This window comes from Dasypus novemcinctus, chromosome 19 (assembly GCF_030445035.2).
Source record: "Dasypus novemcinctus isolate mDasNov1 chromosome 19, mDasNov1.1.hap2, whole genome shotgun sequence".
NCBI classification, from domain to species: Eukaryota; Metazoa; Chordata; class Mammalia; order Cingulata; family Dasypodidae; genus Dasypus; species Dasypus novemcinctus.
Window position 1 is genome coordinate 21978782 of NC_080691.1, and position 20300 is coordinate 21999081.

The 20300-nt window shown below is 37.4% G+C and overlaps 1 protein-coding gene across 6 annotated transcripts in view; it reads right to left on the bottom strand.

The window, feature by feature from the left end:
- The window catches only part of HECTD4 (HECT domain E3 ubiquitin protein ligase 4), a 241111-nt gene that overhangs the window by 105175 nt on the left and 115636 nt on the right, over nt 1-20300 (bottom strand). For all 6 annotated transcript variants that reach the window (XM_058280989.2, XM_058280990.2, XM_058280988.2 and 3 more), the window contains exons 8-10: nt 6919-7111; nt 4225-4383; nt 25-138 (exon numbers count right to left, since the gene is read on the bottom strand). In XM_058280989.2, coding sequence (XP_058136972.1) covers nt 25-138; nt 4225-4383; nt 6919-7111 — 466 coding nt within the window. The remainder of the gene's footprint in view (nt 1-24; nt 139-4224; nt 4384-6918; nt 7112-20300) is intronic.

Sequence of the window (20300 nt, forward strand, 5' to 3'; positions counted from 1 at the left end):
GAAATGTGTGCATTTATTTCTTACCCAATCCTGGTACAAGAGCACCACGTCCCAGTGAGCTTCCAGCAGCATCAATGAGATCAGCCCGGCTTGTGAACTGACCATCCGAAATATTATATACCAAGCTAGAGGCTAGAACTACAGAAACAAACATTAAGTTGTTAATGAACCTTATGAGGACAGTCAGACTTTTTAAAGTTTATTTAAACTTTAGTCTTTGGCCTTTAATAAACATTACACTCTTTTATGCTATTAGTTTTAACAATGAAGAGACATAAGGCGACACACACACACACACACAACTGTCACAAAACTAGCTTTCTAAATTTAATAATAACCATATTTTCAAAAATGTTTTTAAACTACCAATTTTTGCATGACGGTTTTTATCATATAGGTTATCAAGAGGGTAAATGTAAGTTGGGTTACAATTTTAACATCACAAAGTAACAACATTTACCAGAAACACTTTACATACAGTTAGCACTCAATAAAGGTTGATAGACACGCAAAGGTAGCTCAGCTTTCTGCTGCCCTTTAAAACGTGGAGGCACTCTGGCCCTTTCCCTCAACTCAGGATAGTGTAAGAGATGAAGAACATGGTCTTTAGGTTTTGGGCTTGAATTTCAGCTCTATTACCCCTTGGGTGGCCCTGGGCAAATTATTTAATCTCTCCAAGTCTTGGTTTCCTCATTTATAAAGTGGATATAATAGTTACTATGAGGATTAAATGAATTAAAATGTCAAGGGTCTACACCATCACATATATGTTAGCTGTTACGACTGTTATTTTTACCCTAGCTTCAAATATAAAATTCTTGCAGGTTTTTTTTCTTTTTCTTATTACTATCACCCTAGCCGCCTAGGTCCTCATCACACCTGACTTGGGTTATAACCAAAACTGTTCTCTTTATATCTTTTCTATTACCTACTATTTCATCCCACATACCAACAAATGGATCTTCCCAAAATGCATTTCCCTTCTTTGCCATTTACACAAATGATACCCATTTTTCATGACTGAAACTCAAGACCTCATAAATGCTTTCTTCTTAATTCTGCAGCACTTACATTCTGCTCCACATGGTGCAAGCAGTAATACAACATCTGTATCATTTTCACACACCTATGGCATTTCTCCCAACTACACTATGAGCTCCTGAAGACAAACATCATTTTTTCAACTTACTGTGTAGCCCCTACAGTGAGAAATATAGAACAGGGTACAGAAGGTATTTAAGCATTTGCTGATTTATTGGACTAAAAGATCACTGTATAAGCTATATCTTTGTGAAAGAAGGACACCATGTAGACCTAATTAAATCAAATGGGGCTAATCTCAGATGGCTGAAAAACCCATGCTAAGGATACTAAGTATGAATTTCCACCAGCATTTGAAAATACAAACAAATGGTTTAGGGTTTAATAAAACAAATAGTCGGTAAAAAGACAATCCAATTAAAAAATGGGCAAAGGCGTGGGTATAGCTCAGTGGTTGAGTACTTGCCTCCCATGCATGTACAAGGTCACAGGTTCAATCCCTGGTACCTCTTAAAAAACAAAACCTGGGCAAAGGATGTGAACAGACAGTTCTCCAAAGAAGATATACAAATGGCCAAAAAGCACATGAAAAAATGCTCAACATTATTAGTCACTCAGGAAATACAAATCAATACCACAGTGAGATACTACTTCACTTCCAGTAGGATGGCTACAATCAAAAAGTCAGATAATAACAAGTGCTGACAATGATGTGAAGAAATTCATTGCTAGTGGGAATGTAAAATGGTGCAGGCACTTTGGAAAATAGTTTGGCAGTTCCTCCAAAGGATAAACATTGAGTTATCATCTGACCTAGCAATTTTGCTCCTAGGTATATACCCATGAAAAATAAAAATGTCACACAAAAACTTGTATTCACATGTTCATAGAATATTATTCATAACAGCCAAAAGATGAAAACAATCCAAATGGCTATCAAAGGATGGAAGGAGAAACAAGATGTAGAATATCCATACAATGGAATATGATTTGGTCATAAAAAGGAATGAAGTTCTGATACATACTACAAGGATGAACCTTAAAAACATTATGTTAAGTGAAAGAAGTTAGTCACCAAAGGCCACATATAATATGATTCTATTTATATGAAAGGTCCAAAACAGGTAAATCCATAGAGAAAGAAAATAGACTGGTGAGGAAGGATGGGGAATGATAGTCAATGAGTATGGAGTTTTATGGTGGGAGTACAGAATGAAAATGTTCTAAAATCAGATAGTGGTGATGGTTGCACAACTCTGTGAATATACTAAAACCCAATTAACTGTACAACTTAAAAGGGTGAATTTTATGGTATATTAATTATACCTTAATAAAATTCTTATTTTAAGAAAAGACCAAAGGTAAATTTACATGATTTACTCTACTCTAAGGGCTAAAAGGGACATGCTGGTCACACGCAGAGAACGCCATTTAGAGAGAAGAGGCTACTGAGCAAGTTGTTCAACTGATTTGGTTCTAAAGGCAAATGAGTTTTGTGCTGTTAAGAATATCTAAATTCCAAACACACAGAACTTCTTGAAAAGGCCTAAAGGTTAAGTTTATATAAGATACTTTGTTTACACTTCTGGGGTCAAATCTACAGGTTTAAGTTACAGTAAGAAATGCTTTTTAAAAATCTATGTGAAATAAAATCCTTTAATAGAATTATTGTGAATAAATTTAAGAGGACAAAATATAAAATATTGGGAAATGTAAACAAGTAAACTTATTTTAAAACATTAAAATTTTATATTCCTAAACAAATCTGAAGAAAAAAGAATGCCCAAAAATTGTTCTCATAAATAAAATAAATGTGTTTTTGATTCTATATTTTACTCCACTTACCTATTTTCCCACTCTGAAGCCAAAATCATACTGCTTTAATTACTATAATATATCCCAATCTTTTATAAAAATGTATGTACATTTACAAACACTAATGAATATTTACACATAATTTTGCATTCTACCATTTTTATTTAACATTTTGTAGAAGTGTTCTATATTTTAAGAGCTTTTTGCATTCTATCACAGGGGGAAGAGCTCTTGTGTCATCAGTAAATAATGTGGCAATAGATTATTTTGTTTCCTAAAATTTTAATGAACTCTATTATTTCTAGTAATTTTATGGGATGATAGTTTCATCCCACAAATCATATCATCTACAAAAAATTATAGTTTGAATTCCTCCTAGTCTATTACTATACTGATAATTATTATTTTTTAAATGTTATTTATTTCCCCCTCCCCATTGTCTGCTCTCTCTGTCCATTCGCTGTGTGTTCTTCTGTGTCCATTTGGATTCTCGTCAATGGCACTGGGAATCTGTGTCTCTTTTTGTTGCGTCAGCTCTGTATGTGCGACGCCACTCGTGGGCAGGCTACACTTTTTTCATGTGGGGCAAGCTCTCCTCACAGGGCGCCCTCCTTGTGCGTGGGGCTCCCTATGTGGGGGTCACCCCTGCGTGGCACGGCACTCTTTGTATGCATCAGCACTACATGCGGGCCAGCTCATCACATGTGTCAGGAGGCCCTGGGTTTGAACCCTGGACCTCCCATGTTGTAGACAGACGCTCTATCAGTTGAGCCAAATCTGCTTGTTACAATCATTGCCCCTCAGTACCCCCTAAAGAATAAGGGTGTGAACTCTCTGAAGGGGAAGTTGAGGTAGGTTAGTACAGGGTAATGGAGGAGAAGACAAGCAACAACATGGTCAGCAGACAACATGTCTGCAAAACCTTGCTAGGGCCTTGAGTGTAACCTTGAGGTCCCAGTTTCTCTTTCTGGGTCCTCCCCTTGGCCCTGGATAACCCAAATAGGCCCCACCATTGGCCCTCACCATAGGTGGGGTAATCAATAATTGCTGGGGCCCATCCCCTTATCACTAAGAAGGAGGTAGAATAATTAACAGTTTAAAAGGTAATCTCACCAGGCAGAGCTCACACTCTCTACCTATAGGAACCCGCACCAAATCTTGGTGTCTATTTCTTTCTCTCATTTCTCAGCCAACTCTGTTCTTTCCCACATTTCCCAAATAAATTATTTTCATTGGCCTAACAAAAAAACAAAACAAAACAAAAGACACAAAAACTGCTTAACAAAGTTTAAGGCAATTCATAGGAAAGCCTTAGATTTCAGAGTTTGAGACAAATAGGGAAAAATGCCACAGGTAAAATTCACTTACTTTTTAAAGATGATAAACCACTTGTTCCACCAAAAAGAGAGCGGGTAGCAGAGCTGCCTGATCCGCCTGGGGGTGGGACCAGCATCACCAAGTATGTGCCACAGGTATATATAGGTGTCTTCCGTAGCATTTTTAGAGGTAGCCCACAGCTAGTGTTTGCTAAAGAAAGGAATGAAAATGCTGAGTAGAAATATTTGACACACAGATTAATCTGATTACCAAATCAGATTAGGTTGTAATGAGGGTTCCGAAACTCAAAGAAGGATTTTCCCAGATTAGGAAAATAGAGCAAGTAAAGTAAAAAGCTAAAGAAAAATTAATGGTCTTCTGGCTCCCTAGGCTTACCCCAAGCACCCCGTTACATGGTCTAAACATTTCTTGAAGGTGTTCCAAATCTCAGCAAGCCCTAATGTGTCTAAAATGTCTTCCAAAAGAATGAATCCTCACAAGGATTAAGTCTCAAAATAAAAGAATCTGATTGTTTGTGGTTCTCTTAGGAATGGATGGATGCTCTAATACAGACCTTTTCTTTGCATTTTACACAGAACAAATTCTTGTCAGGCCTGTGATATAGCATTCATCATAAATAACTTTAAACATGAAATCTGCCAGAAATATCAACCTATAAAGAGTTAGAAAAAGCTTCCCCAATATCTATCACAAAATAATATATATATATTTATATTTTAGGGCCAGTGACAAACTATCATCAAGGAACTCATTTCTAACCAAAAGGCATAAAATGTACTTTAACCTCCCTTAATTATTGACAGATATAAAACATGGAGTGCATTTAAGGATTTTCTAATCTAGTGAGGACTGATGATGCGAACAAAGTCAGAGGGCTTCACTTGAGAGTTTGTCAGACTATGAAAGGTAACTTATTATTCATGGTCTAGATAGATGTAAAATAGTCTTTAGACGGTTTTGCCTGAAATTACAAAAATAAGAGAAGTGAAAGCTAATCTGCCTATTTGTTTAGAATGCTTATGTGTCTAAACCACCCTCCCTTTTTAAAGATTCCCAGGCCCCAACAGATATTATTCTTCATTTGAGAAACAGATTCAGGTACATAAATCCATTTCTGTGACTAAGAAGCCCAAATTAAAATAGCAAAAAGGGCAATGATTAGAAAAGTAGCAACTTCGTAAGCATAACATTTTTCACCAAGATGTTTTTAAACATGGTAAGAGATTTGAGGAATAAAAAATTCCTAAATCCTCTGCATGCTCAATTAATTTATGAAAGTTCATTTAGTCTATAACTAGTAAATTTTTATGTACCAACATCATGCTAAATGAATTTGTAGAGAACATATAGGAGTACCAATGAGATGCACGTTTAGAATATAAATACCAGCCTCCACAGAATTCTATAATTTCTTTGTCTCTTTTCTATATCACTCATATTTTCTTATCCAACAAACATCCCTGCAGTATTTCTATTTTTTCAGAATAGGAATTAAATTTTCTTCCATGGAACAAACCCAGATCAAGTCAACTCAGCTTGTCATGAAAATGTTTATTTAAGTGAATAAAGGACTGTCCTCTACAAAGTATTTTCTGTAACACAAATTATCCACTAATCTAAGTAGTAACAGCTATTAACAATTCCCAATTAATATTAGATACAATAGAAGCCTTAAAATTCTAACATAGGTTAATAAGTTTTTGATTTGTTAGTCTCTTAATGAATTAGCAACAAACATTTTCTCTTTCTAGCATTTTAAAATATAAAAGGATTAAAGGATGAAATTGCATTAAATTGATAAATTCATTTTAATTCAGATACATTTTTCTATACATGGCATCTATTTCTGACCTTATTTTTTATTGCAGCTTTTATAGTATGTTATGAATTCAGGTGGTTGTTATGTAATCTATAAACTCTTCCAGAATAATGGTTCTTAACCCGTTTTTTGGTTCTTAGATACTTGGAGAATGTGATGAATGTTATGATAGACACATATAAAATGTTATTTAAAACTGTGGGGGAATGTGCTTATGAATCCCATAAAAGCTCTTTCCAGGTAAGAATTATGAAATTAAAAGTACAGGACAGTCTATACATGACACTACCTTTTATTAAGAAAAGGAGGAAAATAAAAATGCATGTTTTAGTCTTTAATTATATTTACATAAAGAAACTCCCGAAAGATAAATAAAAGCTAATAAATATAGCTACCTACAGGGAGTAAGATGGGAGCAGAATACAGACAACACCAGGATGGGGGAAATAAGAGTTATCTGTACATACTTTTTAATAGTGTTTGGCTTGCAAGCTCTGTCAATGTGTTATCTATTTTTAAGTATAGATAACAAACACTAAATGATAACTGTAAAAAAAAGAAGCACAAGCATCCATTGTAGGAGGTTTGTCTCTTATTTAGTTAAGATTATTTTTAGTGAAAATGAAGCTAAAGGCTGGTTTTTTACATTCTGAAGTATATTCTAAACATGAACTCAATTATTTTATACTAATAGTAATGATGAGGTATATACAGTTAAAGATAGAATTGTTCTGATTATTACAGATTCATGGTAATTCAAGCCCATAGCCTACAACATACATTATTTAAGGGAAAAAAATGGACAATATAAAGAGCTTTGTATGGCACATAGGAAGTGCTCAATAAATGGTAGCTTAATGGAGCTTTATGTGGTCAACAGATTTGGTAAGCAAAGTATAGCATACCTGCTTGATCCTCTTTGAGTGTGTTGGAGATGGTGGAGCCAGTAAGTGCAGCCAGCGTTGCAGATGGAGAAGCTCTGTACCGTGAAAGTCTGCTCAGAAGCATCTCATTAATGCTTTTTGCAGACTCTCCCTCCTTCCTCATTAGAATTGTGCGTTCCTGAAGAGGGTGGGCTACAAATACGCCATTTTCAATCTAATATTGACAGAAAAAGATCCTTAGGTAATATGCTTCCATTTAGTAATTAAAATTTTAGAGAACTGTGTTATTGTGATCTGGTTGCTCAAACACACTTCAAAAACTCTGTATCTCAAAACTTAAGGGCTCTATAGAAACTATTGGGACTAGAAGAAAGGTTGTGCTGTTGGAATGCTTTCATTTTTTCTAATAGCTCCAATTCTAAAATGAACCAAGTTTAATAAGTTCTATAAGAAGTTGTTGATTGAGATCCTTATACTGAACTCCACAGGCAGCACTCACTAATTACAAGCCTTTGAAAGGAACAAGTAAAATGAGAGGAAAACAAATCAATCAGTTCTGTATTTACTATTAAGTACAATTATGGGGATAATGTCTTCTTGAAATATAATCAGTGGCTAAAATCCAGCCTCTATATTACCAGTAGTTAACATTAACACTGGCTGCTTGGTACTGCCAGACCAATCCTGGAGAAAGGAAGATTTTGCTAAAAAATACATGCCAACTTCGACTGGGTCCTTTTTGATTCTTGGCAGTTCTTTCAATGATGATTCCCCACCAAATCTCTGGAGTGGTGATTCCAAAATTCCTTCATCAATTTTGAGTTTGACTTTAGGCAGTGTGCCTGGCTTTCTTCACTGCTAAAAAGATGAAGACCACTTACCATAGGCCTCTCTCATGCCTCTCTTTTAACTCACAAATCTTTGTATCCTGCCTCATTTGTTCTTCTTTTCCTCTTATTTCAGAGGAAGAAGTGTTTCACCTTGAATTATGGAAGGTTAACCCTTCTACCTCTGCCTCTAATCCTGTACTTTCCTACTTCCCCTCTTAACTGCTCTCTCAATTAGCTCCCCTTTGCCTCTTCATCAGTGCTTCCCTATCTGCTGACTTCCTTCTCCTTGGTTTCAAGTATTTACTGGTTTCCAAGACCTTAAACAAAACCTTACTAGGCCTCTTAAAACAGCATCCTTTTTTTCCACTTCCATTTGCTATCAAATGTCTCAAACATATCTCATGCCGCCTCTGCACTCAAATGCCTGCTTCTAGATCAGAGGCTGGACCTAAATGGAGTCTCAGAAACTAGTCCCAAGAGTAGGGTATGCAGGACTGGCTGCAGCTCTGGGGTATGGAAGTAAGAGGGAACAGGATTACAACATACAGGTCCAAGAAAGAAAACAGAAAATAAAGGAGTTCAAAGTGAAACGTTGGTAACAGAGAAGAGGCAAGAGAAAGCAAGCAAATTCAGGAGCACAGCCAGGAAAGAGTCCCAGAGGCAGTTGTACATAGGTGGAGAGGGAGGAGAGTCTTTTACAACATGTTCACAAATGACATGGGAAGAGTCTTAGAGAGTCCAAAAAATGCTCAATTTCCTTACCCCTTACTTCCTTTAAAAATTTTTTTATTAGAGAAGTTATGGGTTCACAGAATAATCATACATAAAATACAGGATTCTCATATACCACCCCATTATTAACACCGTGCATTGGTGTGGAACATTTGTTACAACTGATGAAAGCACAATTTCACAATAGTACTAGTAACTATAGTCCATGGTTTAGTTTAGTGTTTACTGTTTGTGTAATTCCATGGATTTTTAAAAAATTTTACTCTGTTACCATATACACAATCTAGTATTTCCCTCTTTTAACCACATTCAGATACAGATTTCTGTGCTGTTCATTACTGTATTAGTTAGCCGAAGGGGTGCTGATGCAAAGTACCAGAAATATTTTGGCTTTTATAAAGGGTATTTATTTGGGGTAAAAACTTACAGTTACAAGGCCCTAAAGAGTCCAACTCAAGGTTGGTTTCTCACCAAAGTCAGTTGCCATGTGCTGAGGCAAGATGGTTACCAATCTCTGTGAGGGTTCAGCCTTCCTCTCTCTCAGCTATAGGCTGGCATTGGGCTTGTCTCTCTTCCTGAAGCCATAGGATCAAAGTTCTGTCTCCTTCCATGTCAAGACAAAGTTCTCTCCTCTGGCATCTATGGAGCGCTCCCAATGTATCTTCTTCTGTGTCTTCTTGAGTGAGTGTCCATTTATATCAGCCCATCAAGGGGGCGGGGACTTAACCTGAGTGATACCCTACTGACGTGTCTAATCAAAGCCCTAATCCTAACATAATTTAATCAAAGACATCTCAGCTGAATCTAATACAATCAAAGGGGATCACACCCAGAGGAACAAACCAGTTTACAAACATAATCCCTCTTTTTGGAATTCATAAATAATCTCAAACGGCCACAGTTACATTCACAATATTGTGCTACCATCACCACCATCCATTATCAAAATATTTTTATCATCAAAATAGGAACCTTGTACATTTTCAGTCTTAATTCCCATTCTCTGTCCCCACCCTGTGCCCTGGTAACCTGTATTCTTGATTCTGACTCTATGAATTTGCTTATTCTATTTATTTCAAATCAGCAAAATCATACATTTGTCCTTTTGTGTATGGCTTCTTTCACTCAACATGATGTCATCAAGCTTCATCCATGCTGTTGTATCAGGCCCATTACTTTTTTACAGCTAAGTAATATTCCATTGTATGTATATTTCACATTTTGTTTATCCATTCATTTGTTGATGAATACAAAGGTTGCTTCCATCTTTTGACAACTGTCAATAATGTCACTATGAACATTGATGTGCAAATAACTATTCGAGTCCCTGTTTTCAATTCTTTTGAGAATATATGTAGTAGGGGGATTGCCAGATCATGTGATAATATATATACCTTGCTGAGAAACCGCCAAACGGTTCCCACAGTAGCTGCACCATTCTACACTTCCATTAACAATGAATCACGTGTTCCTATTTCTCCATATCCTCCTCCAACACTTATTTTCCATTTTTAAAATAGTAGTTATTCTAGTGTATATGAAATGGTATCTCACTGTGGTTTTGATTTGCATACCCCTGATGTCTAAAGATGTTGAGCATCTTTTCATGTGCTTTCTGGCCATTTGCATATCTTCTTTGGAGAGATGTCTATTCAAGTCATTTACCCATTTTTGAGGGGTTTTTTTGTTGTTAATTTGAAGGACTTCTTTATATATTCTAGATTTTTTTTTTAAGATTTATTTATTTATTTATTTCCCCGTCTCCCCCCACCCCGGTTGTCTGTTCTCTGTGTCTATTTGCTGTGTCCTCTTCTTTGTCCACTTCTGTTGTTGTCAGCGGCACAAGAATCCGTGTTTCTTTTTGTTGTGTCATCTTGTGTCAGCTCTCTGTGTGTGTGGCGCCATTCCTGGGCAGGCTGCACTTTCTTTTGCGCTGGGCGGCTCTCCTTACGGGGCGCACTCCTTGTGCATGGGGCTCCCCTACGCGGGGACACCCCTGCGTGGCAGGGCACTCCTTGTGTGCTTCAGCACTGTGCATGGGCCAGCTCCACACGGGTTAAGGAGGCCCGAGGTGGGCCTCCCATGTGGTAGACGGACACCGTAACCACTGGGCCAAGTCTGCTTCCCTATATTCTAGATATTAAACCTCTAATTGGATTTATGGTTTCCGAATATTTTCTCCTAATTTGTAGGCTGTCATTTTACTTTCATTATAAAGTCCTTGGAAGCATCAAAGCTTTTACTTTTGATGAGGTCCCATTTATCTATTTTTCCTTCATAGCTCTTATCAATGCCATTTGCTTATTTACTGACGGCCTTCCTTGACTAGACTATATGACAGGACCTATAACAGTGCCTAGCACACAGTAGGTACTCACTAAATATTTGCTGAATAAATGAATGGAATCATCAGAAGGGACTGGCAACATTAACTGCTTTTTAAAAAAATTATTATTATTTGTTTTAGGAGGCAATGTGGATTGAACCTGGGCTCTCATACATGGGAAGCAGGTGTTCAACCACTGAGTTACATCTGCTCCCAACACTGGCTGCTTTTGGGGAGGGGAACTGGTTGGAGGCAAGGCTTACTTTTCGCCATTCATCTTTTTATACATTATAAAGTTTAACTATGGGTTTTCAAAATTTTACTAAAAAAATATGTACTTTTTAAAAAAAGATGTTATTATTTATTTCTCCCTGCCCCTCACTGTTTGCGCTCTCATCTGCTCTCTGTGTCTGCTCATCTTCTTTTTAGGAGGCACTGGGAACCAAACCTGGGACCTCCCATGTGGGAGGGAGGTGCCCAATCACTTGAGCCATACCCACTCCCTGCTTGTTGTGTCTCTCTTTGTGTTTCCTTGTTGTGTCTCCTTGTTGTGTCATCTTGTTGCTTCAGCTTGGTATGCCAGCCCATCATTTCAGCTTGTTGTTTTGCTCACCTTCTTTAGGAGGCACTGGGAACAGAACCCAGGACATTCCATGTGGTAGGGAGGCGCCCAACTGCTTGAGCCACATCAGCTCCCTAAGTACATTTTTATAAAAAGGAAATCTTGATTAACAACCCTATCAAAGAAAAGAGGCCATCTTGAATTCCACAGTCTCAGCTAAGCTCCCAGCCAACATCATCATTTAGAACAGAACCACACAGCTGAGCCCCATCAACAAATCATTGTTGCTTAAAGTCATTAAGTGCTTTTTGTTGTTGTTTTAGGAGGTACTGGGGATCTAACATGGGAGCCTCCGTGTGGGAGGCAGGTGCTCAACTACTGAGCTACATCTGCTGCCCAAAGTCATTAAGTTTTTTTTTTCTTTGCAACTCTGCTGTTTTTGAGTCATTGAGTTTTGAGGTGGTTTTTAAGCAGCAGTAGATAACTAAAATAGCCCAAAAGTCAGAGAAATTCTGTGGTCCAAATGTTAGATGTCCTTTTATTATAATAGTTTAAGTTAGTAAGACAGAGACTTTCTATTTTCTACTTCTTTATATCATATTACTAACCATATTTCTATAGCCTATCTTCTATAATGATCAGTTATCCAAAACTATTATGAGTTCATAAAGAAATTATTTTCAGAGACAGCACAGGTAACTGGACCCTACTCTTTGATTACCTACTCATTGTAGTCATTCCTCAATGCTTTAGTTCTCCCTCAGTTGTAGGTGCCAAGAGGCCTGTTTTATAGATTAAACTCTGCTGACTGTTCCATGAATAATGACACTATGGAAGAACACTGGTGTTCAAGGTTCCAAAATTTTATTTTTAAGGATTTATTTAATTAATTTATTTCCCCTCACCTCATTGTTTGTGCTCACTGTCTGCTCTCTGTGTCTGTTTTGCTGTGTGCTCTTCTGTGTCTAGTCCTCTTCTCTTTAGGAGGCACTGGGAACTGAACCTGGGATCTCCTATGTGGGAGAGAGGTGCTCAATCGCTTGAGCCATCTCAGTTCCCTGCTTCATTGTATCCCTCATCTTCTTTCCTCTTTGTGTCTCCTTGTTGTGTCATCTTGTTTCATCAGCTCATCATGCCTGCCCGTTACACCAGCTCACTGTCTTGCTCATCTTCTCCAGGAGGCACTGGGAACCAAACCCGGGACCTCCCATGTGGTAGGCAGGAGTTCAATCACTTGAGTGAAATCCACTTCCCCCAAATTTTTAATTTTTTTCTGATTATAAAACTAATATCTGGTTACACTAGGAAATCTGGGAAAAAGAAAACTATAAGAAAACAAAACCATGATTATTCTATCTTTTTTTGGGATAACTAGCTAATGTTTTAAGTTCTAACATTTAAAGGAGCCATAGATAACTTCAGAAGCCATGAATTACCTTTGAGATCAACAAAAGTATATTCTACTACCACCACTACTCAACCCCTGTGCAACACATTAGTATCTTTCACTTGGTCTTGCTGCAATAGCCTCCCTCTTGATTTCATTCTTGCTTCCCCCATATGATATTCTTTTTTAAAATGTCATAAGAAAATTTGCATAATACAAAAATATATGCAAAAAGGACAAGTAATACCCATTTACCTACTGTCTATATTCAACGATTATCAAGCTTTTAACATTTTACTTCATCTATCCCCAAACATCTTATCATTCTATATTTCAGTGTACATTATTATAAAATAGCTAATTTCTTCAATATATACACACCTAACAAATATAAACACACCTAACAAAATTAACAATAATTTTTGGCATCATCTATTATTGACTCCATACTTCGGTTTCCCCAATTTTCTCAAAAATGTTTTTTTATACTTGTTTTGTTTGATTCAGGATGCAAACCAGAGCCACACGTTACATATACTTGGTTTTGTTTTTTTAAGTCTCTTCTTGGGTAGTTAATTCTAAGAGTTCAAATTTGGCCTTAGTCTATTTTTGTCCAAGAACCCACAGGGAAATTTTAAGCCATAAATTAGATGACATCACCCTCCTGCTCAAAACCATCCAATAGCTTCCCATTTCAGTTTGAATAAAATAGAAATCCTTGCAAAGCCCTATAAAAACTGGCCGTGGCAACCTCCCCAACTTTTATTTCCCATCATTCACCCTCTTATTACTCCATTTAAGCCACCCAGACCCTCTTGCTATTCCTCCTCAGCACATCAAAACTCATTACCACCACAGGGTCTTTCACATGCCGTTCCCTCTGTCCGCAATGCTCTTCTGCTGGATCTTTACATGGTTTGGCCCCTTATTTTATTCATTTCTCAGCTAGAATATCTCCTCCTCAGAGATGTTCCCCTGCCCAATACTTAAAAAGCCTCCTATTTTTTAATACACAAAAAAACATTTTTATCACCACTTATTTCATCTTTTCTTATAATACTCATCACTTTTTGAAACTGTGCTTCTAACCTCACTAGAAATTAGATCCACAAAGATAGGGATCTTGTCTGTGTTGCTAACCTCTCTATCCACAGCTAGCTGGCATACAAAAAGGCCTCAGTTATGGCGAAGAGATGAACGAAGGAAAGAATGAAGGGATAGATTCAAGCACAGCTATCTTCTATACTTGGTGCTACTTCATGACGGGCCCAGGACTTGTTTAAGTAAAGTTGTATGAAACTTCCATGTTTATACAGTGGGTTGGGATCACAGGCACTCCTCGAGGTAAAGATACCAGGAAAAAAAAAAAATCTCTTTATAAAGGATGCTACTGAGGAGATTCATATATCCAATGGGGAACCAAGTCAGATGGTTACAGTTCAGCTACAGCATAATACACCACTTGGTGTCATCTTTTGGAATTATAGTCCCAGGTCCCAGGAAGCGGGTGAGGTGTAAGGGGATGGGAAAATCAGGCTGCTATGAGTATGTCACTGTGAAAGAGAGGTTATCTTTCACAAAATCAAATAATCAAATAAAATTGATGAATAGCAAGTGGCACAGGCCTCAACCTAACTATCTGAAATGGCTGGCCAAACTTCCCAACATGAACTCTCCCCGCTAAGATTTTGTTCAGACTTTCTCATCAGCAGATGTTCTTTGCTTACCTATTCATTCCATCTCAGCTCAACCCCAATGGTTACAGCAACATTATTTATAATAGCCAAATGATGGAAACAACCTAAATGTCCTAAATGTCCATGCACACATGAACAGGTAAACACAAGGTGCTATATACACACAGTGGAATAATATTATTCAGCTGTAAAAAGGAATGAAGTTCTGACACCTGCTACAACAAGGATGAAACTTGAAGGCATCATGTTGAGTAAAATAAGCCAGACAAATAAAGAGAAATATTGTATGATCTTGCTAATATGAAATACCTAGAACAACCAAATTTCACAGAGACAGAGATTACAGGTTACCCGAAACAGGGGAAGGAGGGGGAAAGGGACTTACTGATGAATGGGTGCAAAGTTTCTGTGTGAAGTGATGAAAAAGTTGGGGTAATGGATGCTGGTAGGTAGCACAATATTGTGACTGTAATTAATACCAATGAATTGTACACTTGAAAGTGGTTAAAATGGGGAATTTTGAGCTGTATAAATGCCACTACAATTAAAAGTTTAAAACAAGAACAAAAACAAACTTCCTACAATGAATGAATTTTACTTTCATTCCTCTAACCTCTCACAATATTTTTTAACTGTACAGAAATTTATGACTCAATTAAATATTGTTATTTAGTTTCTTACATGTGATGTCTTATCCCCTCAAAGAGACTATAAGTTCACAATACATATAACTCACAGGATGAATACAGTATAAATTCAACAAATATTTTAGTTGAGTGAGTAAATTATCTACAGATGTTTGGATCAAGTGAAATCAGAACAACAAGCTAAAACTTTTAAAACAGCTATCAAAAGATTAGGAATAACCTATTGAATTTTGTACCATGTGGGTATAATATCTATATAAAATTTTTAAATATCTATTTTTAAACATTAAATCAATATAGCTATAACTAAGTTTGTAGAGAAAATCATTAGTACTTCCAACTATCTTGTTTAAAAAAATTATAGCAAATCTAATTCTTTTCAATGATTAGCCACATTTCACATTAGCCACATCAATGAGGCAAATATTCATAATATTTAGAAATGAAAATTTATCACAAATTAGCAAAATAAAGAATTTCAGGGCTAGAACCCTACTAATAATCTCATCTAAAGCCCTCATTATATAAAGAAATATTTTTGTTTGTTTTTACCCTGGCAGTTCACAAAGGGCTGTGGCTAAGCTCTTTAATTTGTGAATTCTGAAGCAGATGAATTTATTATCTACTCAGCCATTTAAATTAAAAATTGTTTTAATTAAAGAGACTTTAATGGCCCACTCCAGCTATGCCCCTAATTTCTCTCCTTTCATGACAAACTTCTGGAGAGGATTACCTATCTTCATTTTATCCTCTCCTCCTTACTCTTCAATCAATTTATCTGGCTTCCATCCCTACCACACCCTCCAAACAGCTCTTGCTAATAAGGCTGTCAATGGCCCCTACAGTTCTACATTCAAAAAACTTCTTTTGGTCTGAATCTTGACTTCTCAGGAGAATTCAACACAATTAACCAAGATCTCCCATTTATAAAAATGTATTTATTTTTTAAAAGCCCATAAAAGTTAAACTGAAAAAAAAAAAAGATTTATTTATTTATTTCCCCCCCTTCCCCTCTTCCCACTCTGCTGTTTTTGCTGTCTATGTTGTCTTCTCATTTTTCTCTTCTAGGATTCACCAGGATTCGATCCTTGAGACCTGTGACAGGGAGAGAGGTTCCCTGTCAATAGTGCCACCTCAGTTCCTGGTTTCTGCTGTGTTTCACCGTGACTCTCCCCTTGTCTCTCTTTTGTTGCATCTTGCTGCATGAGTCACTTGTGCGGGGCATTGGCTCACCACGTGGACACTTGCGTGGGCACTGGCTTGCCGCGTGGGCATGCTTTCTCTTCTTCTTTTTCCACTAGAAGGCCCCAAGGAATGAACCCAGGTCCTCCCATATGGTAGGTGGAAGCTCTATCAGTTGAGCCACATTTGCTTCCCCATAGTTAAACTTTTAAATATATATAAAAAGATGAATGATGAAAAGTAAGCCTTAACCCAACCAGTTCCCCTCTCCAAAAGCAACCAATACTGCCAGTCCCTTATAATGATTCCATTCATTTATTCAGCAAATATTTAATGAGCACCTACTGTGTGCTAGGCTCTGGGGGCCCAGCAGTCAACATAAGAGGCCAAAACCCTTAGGCAAGGAAGGCAGTCAATAAAGAAGCAAATAAATGGGCGTTGATGAGCACTATGAAGAAAAATAAAGAAGACAAAAGGGATAAGAAATGACAGGAGAAGGGTTACTATTTTATCTAGAATGATCAGGAAAGGCCTGTCTGATAAAGTGATATTTAAGCAGAGACCTAAGAAAAAAATTAAGGGTTATCTGAAGGAAGGAGATCCAGTACAAAGGCCCAGAGGTGGGAGCAGGTTTGTGGTCCATAAAACATCAAAGAAGCCGGCTGTGACCAGATTGAACAGGGGGAGAGCGGGAGGTGAAGAGGATAAAGATGTAGTGGAGGGGGGCTGACAGTGGAGCACCTCTATAGAAGCACTTCTATAGAAGTTAAGTGATCTGGGATATATACTGAAGGCAGAGCAGACAGCATTTGCTGACTAGACATGGAATGGTTGGGTGGGGAAGAAGAGTCAAAGGTGTGGCCAAGTCAATGGCAAACACTGGACATACACACATACTCACTAACTGAAATGGGCAAGACTGTGGGAGGGGCAAACCTGGGGAGAAATCAGGAGTTTGGCTGGGGCACATTTAGCTTGAAGAGACTATCAGACTTCCAACTGGAAAAGTCTGTGCATATACAAACACACACCCACGTCAATATGTATTTGTAATTCTGGGGAGAAAAAAATTTGAGAGTCATCAGCATATAGAGGTATTTAAAGTCACAAGGATGACAGGATCCTGGTGACAGGATGATATCAACTAGGGAGTAAAAGCCTATAGAGAAGGTCCCAGAAATAAGTACTGGTGCAAATGATCCAGAAGAAGTAGGGAAGACAAGACGGGAAGGTACACTGAATACAAGTCCTAAGAGGACATCCCACAAGCCAAGAGAAAACAGGGTTTCATGTATGGGTAACTGATGGATCATGTCATAGACTGTTAAACAGTCAAGTAATAAGAAGAATGAGTTGACCAGGCAAGTTAGCAGTAAGGAAGTTTCCAGTGATCTTGGTAAGATCTGTTTCTATAGTATGATAAGGATACAAAACTGACTGAGGGGTTCAAGAGGGAAGGGGGTTTACTTTCAAGAGGTCACCAGTACAAACTGCACAGAGGGGCATTGTGGATCAAGGGTGTTGCTTTTGTTTTTTACAATGGGATAAACTATAATATATTTGTATGTTATTGTAAATGATCCACTGAGTTGTAAATATAGAAAGACTCTCCCAAAAATACTTTTAACACCATTCCCAACTTTCATTACACAGCTGGTAGCAAATACTGGGTTCTGAACCTAGCTTTCTGTACTTAAAAATATAACTTGGAAATGAATCAACTTCAATATATGCAGATCTGCCTCATATTTTTTAATGGCTACACAGTGTTCCATTCTGTGAAAGTACCATAGCCAGATATCTGTGTTCAGCTTCCCAAGTTAGCATTTTGGAAGCTGCTAAATAAGTGGTCAGTAATAATTTAGAAATACAATGAAAAATCTCAAAAATATATAAAAATAGAGAATAGCATAATGAACCTTCATATATACATCACATCATCCACATTCAACACTTGTTTCACCTAGCCCCCTCTTTTCTTGCTCAAGTATATAAAAACATATCCCAGACATCATTTAATTCCACTCCTACATACTTCATTAAATATCTCTAAAAATACGGACATTTTCTTACATAATCACAATGTCATCATGATACTTTAAAAAAATTAACAAGATTTCACTGGTTTTATCTAATCTTCATTTTACATTCACATTTCCAGTTGTCTTCAAAAAGTTCTTTTATGGGTGGTTTGAATCAGACTCCAAAAATGACTCAAGGTTGTTCTTTTAATTGAGAGCAGACTCTATCCTCCCCAACTTTTTATTTCATGCTGCTGGAAAATGTTAATTTTAGTTGTTCTGCTTCTTCCAGAGCAGGTAGGGGCTTTTGATTGTATAACTGTATGTCTAAAAATATCTTTAAATTGTTACACTTGACTGATACTTTGGTTGAACACTGACTTCTAGGTTGGAAATCAATTTCCCTCAGAATTTTGAGGTGTCCCTACATTTTTGTATCCAGTGTTGATATTGAATGTCCTGGTGCTTTCTTAACTCTTCATTATTTGTATGTGATTTTGTTTTTTCTTTCTAGAAATTTTAGAATCCTCTTTTTATCCTGGTAATCTGAAATTTCATGGTGATATGCCCTGGTGTGGGTCCTTTTCACTTTACTGTGCCAGAAGCCTACTGGACCCTTCTAATCTAGACACCAATGTCCGGCAGTTGGAAAAAAATTCTTGTATTATTTCTTGGATTATAACCTTCTCTTTATATTCTCTGTTTTCATTTTAGAACTCCTATTAGTAAGACTTTAGATGAATTACTCCTCTACATTTTTTATCTTTTCTCTCATATTTACTGTTTTGTATTTTTTTAAAGATAGATTTATTTATTTCTCTCCCCTTCCCCCCCCTTCCCCCGCCAGCTGTCTGCTCTCTGTGTCCATTCGCTGTGTGTTCTTCTGTGTCCACTTATATTCTTGTCAGTGGCACCGTGAATCTGTGTCTCTTTTTGTTATGTCATCTTGCTGCGTCAGCTCTCCAAGTGTGTGGTGCCTTTCCTGGACAGGCTGCACTTTTTTTGCACTGGGCGGCTCTCCTTATGGGGTGCATTCCTTGTGCCTGGGGCTCCCCTATGTGGGGGACACCCCTGTGTGCCATGGCACTCCTTGCACACATCAGCACTCTGCATGGGTGAGCTCAACACACAGGTCAGGAGGCCCTGGATTTGACCCTGGACCTCCCATGTGGTAGGCGGATGCTCTATCTGTTGAGCCAAATCCGCTTCCTTATTTACTGTTTTTTAAATCAAGTTGTCCTACTTTCTGGGAGATCTTTTTATCTTTCAATGCTTTTATTAATTTTTAAAAAATTGACAATCATAGTTTTAATTTCCAGGAGATCGTTCTCATTCTCTGGTAATTTCTTTTTCAGGACACCTGTTCTGTTTTATGAATGAAATATATCTTCTCATAGCTCACAAATTAGTGTTTATGAAAGTTTTATTCTGTTCTACATATTAGCTGTTTCTTTAATTTCTATTTCTTTTTTTTAATTTTGATATAGAGGCTTTCCTTATTTTTCTAGTGATCCTTGGTTGTCTGCTATCTTTTCATTTTGAAGACTTTTTATTAGGGAAATTTCTAAGTGTACACAAAAGAAGAAAGAATAGCATAATGAGCTTCTCATGTACCCATAACCTGGCTTCAATACTTAGCAATATTTTGCCAATCTTGTTTTAGCTATTCTCCTCCCTCACCCACATGTACCCTCTAAAGTTTTTGGCTTTTTGTTTGCTTGTTTGTTTTTTATGGAGGTACCGGGGATAGAACCTGGGACCTCATATACGTGAAGCAGGTACTCAACCACTGAACTACACCTGCTCCCCTGCTCTTTTTTTTTAACTGTTCAGTACTACACTGTGGACATGGTTGGGGCTTGCTTACTGGAAGACTTCATTTGTGGGTGATTCTCTGGGGAGCAAGATTTTTCCTTAGATGAGCCCCAAACATCAAGTCTTTGCCTGGATAGCCAGCCTCTGATCCTAAGAGCTGTGTACACCAGGAAGGGGATGACCACACACACCTTTGGAAAGTTT